The sequence below is a fragment of the Acinonyx jubatus genome, chromosome E4, assembly GCF_027475565.1.
Source record: "Acinonyx jubatus isolate Ajub_Pintada_27869175 chromosome E4, VMU_Ajub_asm_v1.0, whole genome shotgun sequence".
NCBI classification, from domain to species: domain Eukaryota; kingdom Metazoa; phylum Chordata; class Mammalia; order Carnivora; family Felidae; genus Acinonyx; species Acinonyx jubatus.
The window spans coordinates 59,226,357-59,240,473 of NC_069395.1; the positions used below are offsets into that span (position 1 = coordinate 59,226,357).

Consider the following 14,117-nt stretch of genomic DNA (forward strand, 5'->3'; position numbering starts at 1 on the left):
GACAGCTGGTCATGATTATGTTATTAGTTTACTGATTGGCCCAACTTAAACCAGAAAGAAAGACAAGGTCAGCAAATGTGATAGCTGTTAGGGCAGCTGTCACTTCTGGTAATCTGACCATAACCTTTTTTCCCCTTTTCCTCCAGTGTTTTTCTAAGCAGATTTATAACAAAACCAAGAGAGTAAATAGAAATTGTTGCCCTCCACAAGATCAGGGCCTGGGATAATGGTTTCATAATCAGGATTTATCAGTGGTGGCTGGAAAACATATTTTAAATGTGTGTGTCCAATAACAATGTGCCCACCTTTATTTTGGGAAGACTTCTTGTGAGGTGTGCACATTGACTGACTCTTTAGGACTCCCTAGAAAGCCAGATTAGAGACTGAGCAGACATAGCCCTTTGGATTTGCTTCTTGTATTCCTCTATTAATTAGTTGGAAAGTTCTCCACAAAATGTGGGCCAAATGCAGAACATGAGGGACTGCCAGTAAAGCAGTGAGCTTTCTAAAAGACGAGAATCAAAGCACAGTTTCTACTTTGGCCTCAAATGGGTCCGATCAAATGGATTTTCTGTGTATAGATTTTATCTTTCACTTGTTGACCAGTGTTTCAAGGGCCGGCAGTACAAAAGGAACTCTTCAAATCTCAGGCTGCAAATTATCAAATGTGTAATTGTTTTTTCACAGAGATGAAACTAATCTTCTAAACTATTAGAAATTTTACTTGTTGACAGATCCCATTCTTAAAAGACTAGTAAACAGCATGCTATTGAGGCTTATGGGTGAATATGGTGGATTTGAAGGTATAAGTCATAAAACACAAAAGTTCAAATCAGTTTTGAATACTTTAGTAATGTAGTAAAGTAATGACTTTAAGTTATGTGTTTTTCACTTAGGATTAAAAATAACATGTAGTAAAGCATATCCTTGGAGTTCAAATTAACATTTCCCTCTTTTCCTTTCTTTGAGCAGGTGGTCAAGTTATTAAGCAACAAAAGGTCACAAGCAGTTGGAATATTAATGTCTAGCCTTCACTTAGATATGAAAGATATACAACATGGTAAGTATACAAATAAAGATCCAGCTTTTGAATACCCGATTTTGGGCAGAAGGATGTGATATTTGGTGGTAAAGTTATTTAGAGTATTTAGAGTTATATTGAGATTAGTATGAATGCTACCGATCTTTCTTCCATGATCGTTTCTGGAAGGGCTACTCGTACCTTGGCTTTTGTGTTGTTTCTGTATCTTGCTAAAAGCCTAATTCTCATGTGACATATTTAGTATGCATTAATAAAATTTGATTTTTGATTCATCATAAATACTGGTCTCACTGTGCCCTGTAACTAATTAGACTTTATCTGAGGTGTTTACTTCTGGATGCCATTCTCAAAGAGTGACTGATAAACAGGATAATAATGAGGTAGGTCTCAGCCATTGAAAATAGCTAGAGATAGTGTATTGGAGAGAGAAATATATTGGGACTTGAATCTCAAGTGTTTGATGAGCTAACATAAATTTTCTAAAAGGTTGGCTTCAACCAGTGTAGGAGTTACATGGATGCTTGTTTTGATTGTTGTTGTTTTAAGAATGTTTTTAGGATTAGAGATGTCAAACAGTAGACTGGATTGCCATGTATAGTAATTAAAACTGAAAAGTGTTCAAGAGGTTGAATGATCATTTGTCACAGATGTCTATAAATCATTGGATGGACAAGGGGGCATGTTCTCTTAGTCTTCCTCTGAGATACGATGAGTTGGTGAAAGAATTGCTAAAGGAAATTTATTATTTATAACTTTTTAGGGTGGAAAGCTGCCCCTCTTCTTTCAATTATTTGGGATGACTGTATGTAAACCCGTGGGCTTTTCTATGCATGGCTATTTTTCTAATAACCATCAAAGATGGTTTCAAATGATTCTTGCCCACTTATATTATTGTTAGTGATCCATATACATGGAAGCAGTAATATCATGACCTTTTGTTATGTCTTTTATGTTGTTTTAATTTATATCTTTACCCAGGCTTATAAAATATTTTCTGTGTTTGGAGTCAGGGTGATTTTAACATTTTCTAAGTGGCTTAATATTTTAAATATTTGAATCCTAGCCTATAATTAACAGCCATTCCTATTCCATATCTTCCTATCACATTTATGCTAAGAGATGTGGCCCAAGGTGAATAAAGGAATTAAATTTATATTCAGAACGATCCATAAGCTGCCCAGAGCCTTAGAATAGATTTAAAGCAGATTGACTCATCCAATGGCATGCCAGTTTACCTAGTAAAGAAATATGGCTTCAAGTAGAACACAGACTCTATAAATCATGGAAACATTCAACTGGCTTTCTAGCTTACCCTTTATGAATGCGGATTCTATTTGTTAGCTTTAAAATATTTTGTGGAATCATTCATAAATAGCACAAGCCTGGTATGCCCTGTCAATTGATGAGTAACTCTTAATCATAATTTAAGTTTTTATTAAACTGTTTTGATGGTGAGGAGGCTTCCTCAAACTGAAGCATTGGGGGTAGTAGTCATAGAACAGGACACCAAGGCTGGCGCCAAAAGTACTTGGCGTTTCTCAAGCTGGCAGATGTAGCCCAGTTAAGTCATAGAATGAAATCTGAAAATAATGATATGGTCCTTTCCTTCAGTCAAATATTCAATCCGGGCTGAGTTAATAATGAGAACCTTATGAACAAAGGAGTCCGCCTAACATCTGCGTCTGTGGTAACGCCAGTGAGAGTTCATTGAAAATTTGCTAGCTTAACATGCAACGCTAACAATAACATGGCATGAACGTCAGTAGTTGAAGGGTCACACAGAATTATGCATAAACTTTATCCTATTAGGATGTGAAGTGATTGCTTGAATCACTTTGAAACCCTGCACATGGTTTTCTAAAAAAAAAAAAACAGCCGCCTTAGAATTTAAGTCTGAAGAAGCAAGTGGTGTGCCTTTCAGTGAATAAAGTCCTGTTCTGTCTCAGTATGGTGTCTGGGACCATGATTTACATGTGTGAATCACTTGTGGCCTCTAGAATAAACTTGACTTCTATCAGGATATGCCTCCACTGAGAAATCCACAGAAGCATAAACATCATTGATTTTGGTTGTAGAAGCAGCCACAGAATTTATCCAGACCTCCAGTGTCATCTTATAGAAGAGCAAACTAAGATCGTTTGGTGGTCAGGTTTCTTTTTCGATGTCACAAAGCATGTTAATGGGACAGGCTGAACTTGTACCCAGCCTTCTTCACTTGCTGGTCCTGTTCTTTTCATTCATATGAGCTGCTCCTTCAAGATTGTCCTTTTTCTACAAACAGCATCGGTATCTTGAAAACAAAGTATATGTAATATTGTAAAAAGCAGCAGGAATTGTTTTCTCTCTTTCCCTTCTCCCTCACCAAAACTCTAGGAAAGGTTAGAGTTGAGCTTACTTTGTAATGCTTCTATTTTTAAAGTGCTGTGTAAGAGTAATTAATGTGGAAGGTTTAGATTAGGGGTGCCAAAAATCTAATCGTGGTCTTGCCTCTACATCCACTAAGCACCACATCCTGCTCAGACTCAAAGGGAGGTAAAGGTAGGTTTTTTTCTACAATGGCACATATAGAGTCCTCAGTGTTAAATAGAGTCAAAGGGCAGAGAGGAGAGAAGGGATCTGTTTCTTGACTAAGTTTACTAATATGGCAGTACAAGTGAGACAGTCCCAAATGATTAACTGTGTGTGTGTATGTGTGTGTGTGTGTGTGTGTGTGTGTGTGTGTGTGCGTGCATGCACATGTGCACACAAATGTTGCAGTGAAGACCTGAGTTCTAATGCAGTTGTAAATGTGTCTGGTAACTTCTAAGCTATCCTGTAAATTACAACAGTTTTACAGTGGAAAGGGTGAAACTGTGGTGTGCCACCTCTGAAGAAAAAAAAAAAAAGACCACTCCAATGGTTTAGAATAATTTAAAGTCTAGGATGAATGTACTTTTCAGAACGGATTTTCCTTTCTTTTCTAGGGCCTTAGGGTCACTATGGGTTTAGGATTTCCTTAAATCAAGCTCAAGGGATCCCCTGAGGCAATGCTAACTGCTTATCCACTGCATAGTTGGTTTCCTTTGGAGTCCCAGTTTATTGTCAGATGGGTCTAGAATCTGTACTTTGGGTGGACCCTGAGCTTTGATATTTGGCTTTTGGCTCCATTAGGCTGTCAACAGAAAGTGCAGATTTGTTGGGATAGGGCTAAAGCACTTTATGAACTGGCTCATTTTCTTATATACTCTTGTTTAGCATGATAATTCCTATCTTGACTGATTTTTGATGCTTTTAAACAATTTTATAAATATATTTTATCCAGCATTTTAAATTGTTCTCATGGGAGGATTGATTCAAATCATCTAGCCCATTATTTTCAGAAGTTGGTATTATGAGAGTATCCTCCAGCTCTGTAGTTGAGTTTGTTAAAAGAGACTGAAGTTTCTATACAGCATTCCATCCATATTTTGGGCGTCAGTGTGGTATTCACAGCTCCAGGTCCATTTTAGTGGGAAACAGTAGCTGCAGGGCAATTTCAAATTTCATAAGGCTCAGTTTTACCCCACCCCGTCTCACTATGAGGCAGAATATCCACATAATTTACCATCCAAACCTGGATACCTTTGAGAGTGCAAGGGGGTGCTATGACTAATACTGCCTGTGCAGCAGGTACAAATGGGAAATTTTTCAGGAACATCAGGAGTAGGGCAACTCTACTATCAGATCACATGGAAGTGAATTTCTGATCTAATTCTCCTTCATATACATGTATTTGTCAAACAACTATTTATTGGCTAGGGAACTTCAGTTCACAGTGTGGAAAGCCTGTTTTGTAAACCTGAGATTGTCTAGCTGTCTGTCCTTTTGGTACTCTCATCAATATCTTGTCTGAAAGGTTTGCTCCAGATTGATGCAAACACCTCCCAGAGGCAGGAATCTGTTAGCCTTATATTCTGTACCTGGCAACTAGAAATCTAACTCAGCCAATGTCTGGACCCAAGACCATTTAGAGACTAAGCTTCAGGCAGCGTCCTTAAAGATCTGGGCTATAGACTTACTCCACTAAGTTTTCATGCTCTGTCTGTGGGCAGGGTGGAGTAGAGCATGTCTAAGAGATTTTAGCTAACCTGCATGTCTTATATTCTTTTAGTTTCACCAGTGAAGTCCCGTTTCAGATATTAGAATGTTAACTAGCAAAGTCTCAGTTACTGATCTACATAGGGATAGATGAGGAGCTTGTGATAACTGACTCTGAAGTATGGCCTTTCTTACGTAGTGCTGGCCTACCATCCCTGAGGTATGGGTGTTAAAGACAAGTGACTGCTCCTTAAGTTGAAGCTTTAACTGGCTCATATATACCATTACATCACCTTAGTATATATGTTTTAAAATAGATTAAAGATGGGGCATCTGGGTGGCTCACTCAGTTAAGCTTCTTCAGCTCAGGTCATGATCTTGCGGTTTGTGAATTTGAGCCCCAGTTCAGACTCTGTTCTGACAGCTTGGAACCTGGAGCCTGCTTCAGATTCTGTGTCTTCCTCTCTCTTTGTCAAAAATAAACCTTAAAAAACCCTGCCTATTTAAAAAATAGATTAAAGATACTGTAGCAAGGGATACCTAAGATGTATTTAATCATCCCACCCCTAGAAAATAAGTTTTGCTAATCTTTCAGGATTGGGCAGCCCAAAGTATTAATTAATAGCCCTCGTTCCTTTCTTTTAACGTCTGTGCTATCTAAAGCCAACTAGTATTATGAGCCCATGGGCAACAAATACTAAATTATGTCCTTGTTGAAATGTCTATCCTCTTTAAATCTGGTTTATCAAAATCATGTGTCTTGATATTAAATAAGATAACTATGCAAACCACCTGGCAAATAAAATCATGTTTATTTTTATTCTTCGGTCTCTAAGCCTAAAGGTTGCTTTTTCAAACACTTAAAAATGCAGTTAAGGATACCTTACAAGGACGATAACATGCTTTTAGCTTTAAATTCCAGTGAAGTCTATCTGTTAATTTCTGATTTCTTATTGGAACCTGCTTCATGTTGCTGTTCTTTTGATCTTCTGTCATTGTCCTCCTTCAAAGGAGATCAGAGTTGTTAGAAGCCTTATCCTGATAACTGTTGTAAGGCAAATATCGAAATAAGCTATATCAAATGAGTGTTTTGGTTTCCAGTGCAAATAAAGTTTATGTTTATACTATATTGTGTAGTCTAGTAAGTACACAGTAGTATTTTATTTTTAAAAATCATGTATACATCTTAATTAAAAAATACTTTATGCTGAAAAATACTAACCCATCATCTGAGTTTTCAGTGGGTTATAATCACTGAGCACAGATCACCATAATAAATATAATAATAATGCAAAATTTGAAATATTGTGAGAATTATCAAAATGTGACACAGTGACACAAAGCGAGCAAATGCTGTTGGAAAAATGGCACCAATGTACTTGCTCCTAGCAGCATTTCCACAAACCTTCAACTTTTAAAAAAAACGCAGTATCTGCCAAGTCAATAAAGCTAAGTACAATAAAATGAGGTAAGCCTGTAGCTGTGTAAAGTGGTCCAGAAAAGGGAGTTATAACTGTTCATTATACAATGGAGGGAATAGAGACTTCTAGATTAAGCTTGCCTGGGGCTTCACCTTAATAGGATCCGAATGGGTGTCCAGTTCCTTCGGCTCCTACTTCACTGCCCTCTGCAGTGTATTAGCTTGTTTCAGAACGAGGACCTGTGTTACCTAATAAAATGAGAATATGCACCATATGCGAAAAGGGAACTGGCCAAAGCACTTTGGGCCCTCAGTTGTTTTTCAGTTACTAAAGTTCTAGAAAATATATTTAGCAAATTTTTGTTTATTCCTTTAAGTGTCATTTCGTACATATTCCTCAGTTTGTTTATTGGGTCTCTTCCTTAGAGAATGAAGCAGATTTTTTTTTTTTTTCACAGCTATGAATTAATGGAGGAAAAATACTTTAGAGGGAATTATTAATGGAGTTGCTTGTTCATGATTGAACCAAGCAAAGATAAACAAATTTGCTCTAGAAAAACAACCTGGGCTGAACTTATTGATGAATGAAAGCAGGTTGTGATTGCTTGTAAAAAAGCTTGTGACACATAGAGCATGGAACTTTCCAGTTTACTGATGCTCAGAGAGTATATAGGGAAATACGCTCTATCTCCCTAGTTCAGTCCTTGCTTTCATTTTGTACTCACACTCTAAGCATATTTCTTTATTCCTTGTGTCTGTATTTCCCTGCGTTTTTCCCTTTACTTTCACGTGTAGACTAGCATTGATTAAGAGCATGATTCCAGGGCCGAGCTGCTTGGATTTTATTTGGGACAGAATGTATTTCTCCCCCCAGCCCCCAATTCATATGTTCAAAGCCCTAATCCCCAGTGTGATTGTACTGACAGTGGGGCCTTTGGGAGATTATCAGGTTAGGTGAGCTCATGAGGGTGGCTCCCATGATGGGATTAACATCCTTTAAGAAGAACTGAGGCCACAGTCTCTGCAAACTAGGAAGAGGGTCCTTACCAGTTCAAGCCTCCAGAACTGGGAGAACTTAATTCCTTTTTAAACCACTCAATCTGTGATATTTGTTAGCGGCACCACCTGACAGACTTGATAAAGATTCTGGGTAAGACAGATTTGAATCCCAGTGCTGCCACTGGTTAGCTGAGTAAACCAGGGTGATTTTCCTCATATCTCTGTACCTCAGTCTCCTCATTTTAGAAAGGGCGACTAAATGAATTATTTCCTGTAAACACACACACATTAAATGGTCAATATTCTGTCCTCACCTTTCTGCATTTCTTAGAAAAGGAGTTCGTTTATAGGCTTTGGAGATGTTTGAACTCAGAATCTGGCCAACCAGTGAGGAGGGAGAACTTAGAGATTTTATTCCTTCTCCTGTTATTGAGAACATGTTCTGCTACAAGCCTTTACCATGAGACAACAGAGGTAGTGGAATACAGAAGCTGCACCTGATGACCTCTGAGAGCAAGATGAGAGAGGAGGAGTGGGAGTCTAAGTTCAAGGGGTGCATAACTAACGCAGACTTGATTCTTCTGGAGCTTGGGTTTTCCATCAGTATTACTAAAATATTGAATGTTAGTACTGAGCTGTGTCCATTTCTGTTTTCTGGATGGAGATAAATATGAGAATTATTTATATTAGCAGCTCCTAGAAGGTGAGCATGGACACATCCTTGGACTGTACTTTGTCTGCAAGGAGAGCAATTTGTTTTGGAAATTTAAAAGGCTGGGGTCTCCCCTAGCTGTGTGATTTCTAAATCATTGTCTCTGTGCAGCGTGTCAACCATATTCCTCATGGACCACTGTTGGCTGTGGGTGGCTTGTGAGGGTAGCAGGGGAAGGCAGTTTGACTTGGTTGCTACAGTGAGTTTTGGTAAGAAGCAGGAGTAGAATCTTAAGTGGAGACACAGACAGATGCTTCTGTTTCTTGCTTTGACATATTATTCAACTGACGGCTACGCTGGTTTCTAGCTATGAATGTAAAGTATAAAAACACTTCTTTAAAACCTAGAGATACCCTTTCTTAACTCTGAGAACTTATGGTAACTCTTCCCGTGTATTTTGATAGCCTACACACATAGCAGCTTTTTCACCCTTTCGGGCTGCCACCGAATAGCGTTTTTTTCATGAAATTTTCTACCAAATGAGTTGTAGATTACAAACTCCTGGTCTCTTTAGTAGAGTTTCTGATTTCATTCTTTGAGACACAAGCTTTTTCACTTGTCTATTAATTACCAGAGGAAAGTTTATCCATAATCATTTATTTATTTTTGTAATATTCTCAAAACCTGGGTTCAGTATGGGCAATGTTGTTTCTCTTTCTGGCCTGGCAGGTTTTCCAGTGTCTGGCTTCTTTGTGAAACTCAAGTTTACAAGGCTCACTTAGAAATTGCTTCATGCCCCCTTTTTTACCTTTATTTTAAGTGTTTTCCTCACCTAGGACATAGAGTTTTAAGTCCTGTTTATTATACTTATTGGGACATTAAAAATCTAGTAAATGCTACTGGGAAGTTTAGTGAATGGTTTTCATTGAAATGTAAAGTCAATTAGAATTAGAAATTTGAGAAGAAAGCGGGCTCCATCCAGTGAGCTGTGTAACCTTTTCATCAATTGTAGCCTTGTCGCAGAGAAAAATACATGCGAGATAGGTCCACTTTCATTAAAACCTACTTTTAGAAATTTAATATAAGAATATGTCTTAAAAATTCATTACCTAGAGTTTGTTGTAAAAAGAAAGACCTCCTACATCATTTTAAGTCACACATAGATTATTAAATCAAGGGAAAATGGATTATAAGTTTTTATTACAGCCTCAGAAAAAACCTGGGTTGTACTTAGCTTATATTTTTTATGACATTGTTCCACAATTGGGCTTTTTGATTACGCTTTTATGGGAAGGAGAAACACAATACTTGAGGCTGTTCTGAAACTGTGAGCTTTGATGTGGGTATTCTTTTCCTTCATTGCACTTAGTATTTGATTATGTATTGGTGTTTGTGTGTTTGTTTTTTCTGCCCCCCTCCACCACCTCCCAACCCTCCCTCCCACATAAGCTCCATGAAGCCTGCAGATATAGCCCACTGCAGCTCAGCTCAGGATGTTTGCCCATGTAATGCTCCATCTGCTCTTCACAATCGTCGGGTGATTGTTAAAGGAATTGCCCAGGACCAAATGGGGGGTGCGTGGAGGTGGAGCCCAAATTTGAGCACAGACACTGAGTGCATAATTAATCACACCAACTTTGACCCTTGGCCCACTGTGTGTTAAAGGTGCAGTTTTTGCAAAATATTCCGTTTGCACCGTCCTTGAGAGGGGTGGGGATTTGGACTATTATTTGGGGAAAGGGAAACCCCCTTTTGATAACTGGAATCCCGTGTGTACTTTAAAATTGACTTATTTAAAATTCTATGTGTTTTGACACGTGCTTTTTCAGTAACCCAAAGCGGCCGTCCTTAAGATGCTTTCTGGCCTTTATCCTCTCAGATGAACTGAGCATCTTGAGAGTACTAGAGATGAGGAAAGTAAAGAGTGATTGGCACTTTCCACAGTTCCCTTAGGAGCTACCTGTGTCCTATTCCTACTAGGTACATTCTAGCAATAATCTCATGGCTATTCCCCATAAGCGCTGTGTGCTGAGACATTGGGTAAAACGGTTTACAAAGTTATGTGATGCGCTGTTGTCTTTGAGCATGACTACAGTAATGGTATTTCATGCTGATGACTATCTTACCTCCCTCCTCACAATCAAACATGAATACAAGAATACTACTTCCCTGGAAGCAGTTTTCATCCAAACACTTCTGAATATGCTATAAAATTTATTAAACAGTTCCAAACAGTTATTATTTACGTGCGATCAAGAAATCAAATAGTACAGGAGGGCTTGCAATGGAAAACAACTCGGAATTCCCCATGTGGACTTTGTCACTTCCATGATAGATTGTAAGGCCATGATTTCTCCTTGCTTGAGCCGCTGCGGAATAATCCCAGCCTCCTTCAAGTAAATGGTGGAATTTAGGAGGATGCTTGCCTGTTGTTGTTACTGAACAGTATGAAGTCCTTATGAATTAAATTGTTGTGAAGAGAATTCTAAATTGAACATGATGTTTAAATAGATTATCTGCCAATTTTCTTTTAATTCTAAAATTTGTGATTCTAAGTTTTGGGATGTACAATTGCTGATAATAATAATAATAGCCAGCATGCAAAGTCGTTGCTGTAGGGTTTGCAATGACTCTGTGAGGTAGGTGGTGTTACTATCCCCATCTCAGGGCCAAAAAACTGAGGCAGAGAGGCAAAAGAAAGTTAAGCAGCAGGTGTGTGTGTGTGTGGGGGGGGGCTGTGGTTTAATCATAGGTGGTCTGGTTGCAAAGTCTGTGCTCTGAAGCCCTGTGCCGTACTTCCTAAGAAGTCTCAAGTGTTAGGAATTGTATCGGTGACTTAAGCTGGAGGAAATGGCACATGATTTTTTTTTTTCCCTCCATGGTTCATAACTACAAAACCAGTCTACTGGCTAGCAACTATCATTGCTATTTACAGCACTCTAATGTAGTGTCATACAGCTAGAGCACACATTCTTATCGCGTGTGTTTGTAGGGGGGAGTGGAGGGAGGGAAGGTAGAATCAAGGAACATAGAAAAAGGCTGTCATGAAGGATGCAAAGAAGTTACTTAACGGATCCTGTAGGATTTGCTTTAAAATTCCTTCCGTTATCACTTCCTGTCCGGTCTTCTGTTCTGTGCTTTAGGTGATACTCAGATGTGCTTTGCTAGAGAAAGCTGCAGAGTGGAGCGTGTGTCTATATGCCCAATTCCTGTACCAATTAAAGGGATAAAGAGAAGAATGCATTCGGAGGCTATAATCACCTTAGCAACATATTTTCATATAAGTGCTAAGTGTATTAGAGTGGCCAATTATGCTGTTATAACCATTGGTTCTTACCATAAAGATCTCAGCATCGACAGTTATATCAGGGGGATCTTGATTCATTCATTCCTACTATTTCTGTTTGCCTTCCTTTCCTTATTTCTTCCCATATTTAATCATTCACTTACTCAGATATTTACTGAGTATTTAGTTTGTGCCAAGCTCCATTCCTGGCACTGGGATACAAAAATGAGAACAAAAAAGCCAAAACAACAAATGGCTGTGTGGAACTTGAATTCCAGTAGGGAAGAAAACAATTTATAAATATATAAAGCAAAATGTATGATATGTCAAATGGTGATACGTGCCATTGAGGAAATAAACAAAAGCAGGGAACGGAAAGAGCACAGAGTAGAAGGCAAGGGAGAAGTCAGGGAGAGCCTCAGTGAGGACTTGAAATCTGAAGGGTGCAAGAAAAAGAACCCCATACAAATCATAGGGAAGAGCTTGTTGCAAGGAGAAGCAGTCAAGTGTGACAGTCTTGTGGTGCTAATAACCTGGAACACTAAAGGATCAGCAAGTTGCTGGGTGATCCTAGGGAGAGTGATCAAGGGGGAGAGAAGTTTGAGATGTCCTTGGTAAATAATGGGGGGGCACAAGGCAGGGAGAAGTCAAGGGGGTTTGGCAGGAGGACCAGAAGAAAGCTATAATAGTAATTCAGATGCAAGACAATGGTGACTCGTTCCCGAGTAATGACAGTAGAGGTGTGAGATGTAGTCAGATTCAGAATATTTTTTGAAGGTAGAGGTAACAGGATTTGCTTATGGATTAGATGTAGACTCTGAGAAAGAGTGAGGACTCTAGGATTTTTGGCCTTAGTTAATACAAGGATTTATTTGCTGTTTTCTGAGATGAGGAAAATTGCAGAAAGGGTAGTTTGAGAAGGGAAGATCAGGAGTTCCACTTGAGACATGCCATGTTTAAGATTCCTCTTAGACATGTGAGTAGAGGTGTTGTACATTTGGCATCATAAGTTCAGATTTAGAGAATTTTGGACTGGCGACACAGCATGGGATTCATTAGCATCTTAATGATGGATGTAAGTGTAGATGGCGTAGAATGGAAATCCAAGTATGAGCCTTGGAGTTCAGCAGTAAGAGGATGCAGAGAGAGGAGGAGGAACCAACAAATACTGAGAAGAAATTGCCAGTTGAGGTAGACGGAAGACCAAGAGAGTGTTTTGTCTTGAAACCAAGCAAAGGAAACGAGAACTCTGTCAGATGTTGCTGATAGACCAAATTAAGTAGTGGTTGTTGGGGATCCTGACAACAGGTGGGCAAAGTGGTGGAGGCCAGAGCCTTCCTTTTATGAGAGGATGGAAAGAGAGCGATTTGGAGAAGGCTTGTATTAGAGTCTTTGATGACTTGAGAGAAAGTATAACATGTTTGTTAGTCATGTGAATGGTCCTTTAGGAATGGAAGAAATGAATGTATAGGAGACAGTGGTCACTGCTAGACTGATGCCCCTGAGGAGGGGGAGGAAGGCAACCAGTGCCAAGTACAAGGGTTGACTTTAGTTGGACACTGACAGATCATCCATAGGAAGACTAGAAGGGGAAGAGTACCCAGCACAGATTCATTGAGGCTCATAGTTTTGGGACTTCTGGGAGTTCTTTCTTAACTGTTTTTATTTGCTCAGAGAAGAGCAAGGTCATCAACTGAGAACCAGAAGGTTGAAGGTGGTGTTGGAGGTTTGAGGAGAATGGAGAGGGTTCTTTACCAGAGTGGCAGAGTAGGAAATTATAGTATGACCACAAGATAAGAGTACAGGACCCATTTGAGGTTAGTGGCCCTAAATTTAAGGATGGTTCATGTTTCTGGCAGTCATATTCATCTGTGAGGCATGCTCATGTACAGTGTGTTAAGAGTGGTTTTAACAAATGTTGAGGTTTTGCCATTTTACTGAGACACCTCGGGGGAGGCAGGAGTTAAAGGGCATATGCATGTAGGGTGGGTATAAATAATGGTCTATGGTTTAAAGTGTGTGTTAGGACATAAAGGAGGCATGTAAGGGACAAAATAATGGGAGGGGACTCAATGGATCATGGGTCCTGGTGAGACTGACAAGAGAAAACTTTGAACTCACCTTGGGTGTTATATAAACTTGTACTTCAGGTAACTTAACTGAAATCATTAACACCTAGTTTCACCTCAGCAAAAGGAAAATGAGCAATTAGCATTGTTGATGGAAGATGCAAGAATTTTCTGAGGCAGGCATCAGTGTTTATGTTGCTTCTCCAAACTAGACATCATTTGCCATCATGGTCCTCAAGGCATAGGCTATACTGAGCCACTCAGTTTACTGAAAATAAGTGAGTTTTCACAAACCTTCAGGATTATATCCTACTTGAATCTAATGTGACATTGCTTAGAGTATTGTAGATGGGCTAGGAATCAGATCAAGTGGAGAATGAAGAGCAAAGAGAAATATATTTATGTTTAGCATATTATATATTTTTATTGGTTCTGTCTGGAAATGGGGCAGAATGCCCAAGCTCTCTTTATTTTCCCTCATTTGTGCATCAAATTTTGTTCACCAAGAAAATGGACTTATGCAGTAGACAAAATATTAGTCATTAAATACAAACAAATTTGATTACTCTTTAGTGGACTATTGGATAACGTTG

General features: G+C 38.9%; 1 protein-coding gene across 2 annotated transcripts in view; it reads left to right on the top strand.

Annotated features, from left to right (window-relative positions):
* FMN2 (formin 2) overlaps positions 1-14,117 on the top strand; it is a 393,129-nt gene that overhangs the window by 190,705 nt on the left and 188,307 nt on the right. For both annotated transcript variants that reach the window (XM_027046367.2, XM_053209733.1), the window contains exon 8: positions 973-1,060. In XM_027046367.2, the coding sequence (XP_026902168.2) occupies positions 973-1,060 (88 nt within the window). The remainder of the gene's footprint in view (positions 1-972; positions 1,061-14,117) is intronic.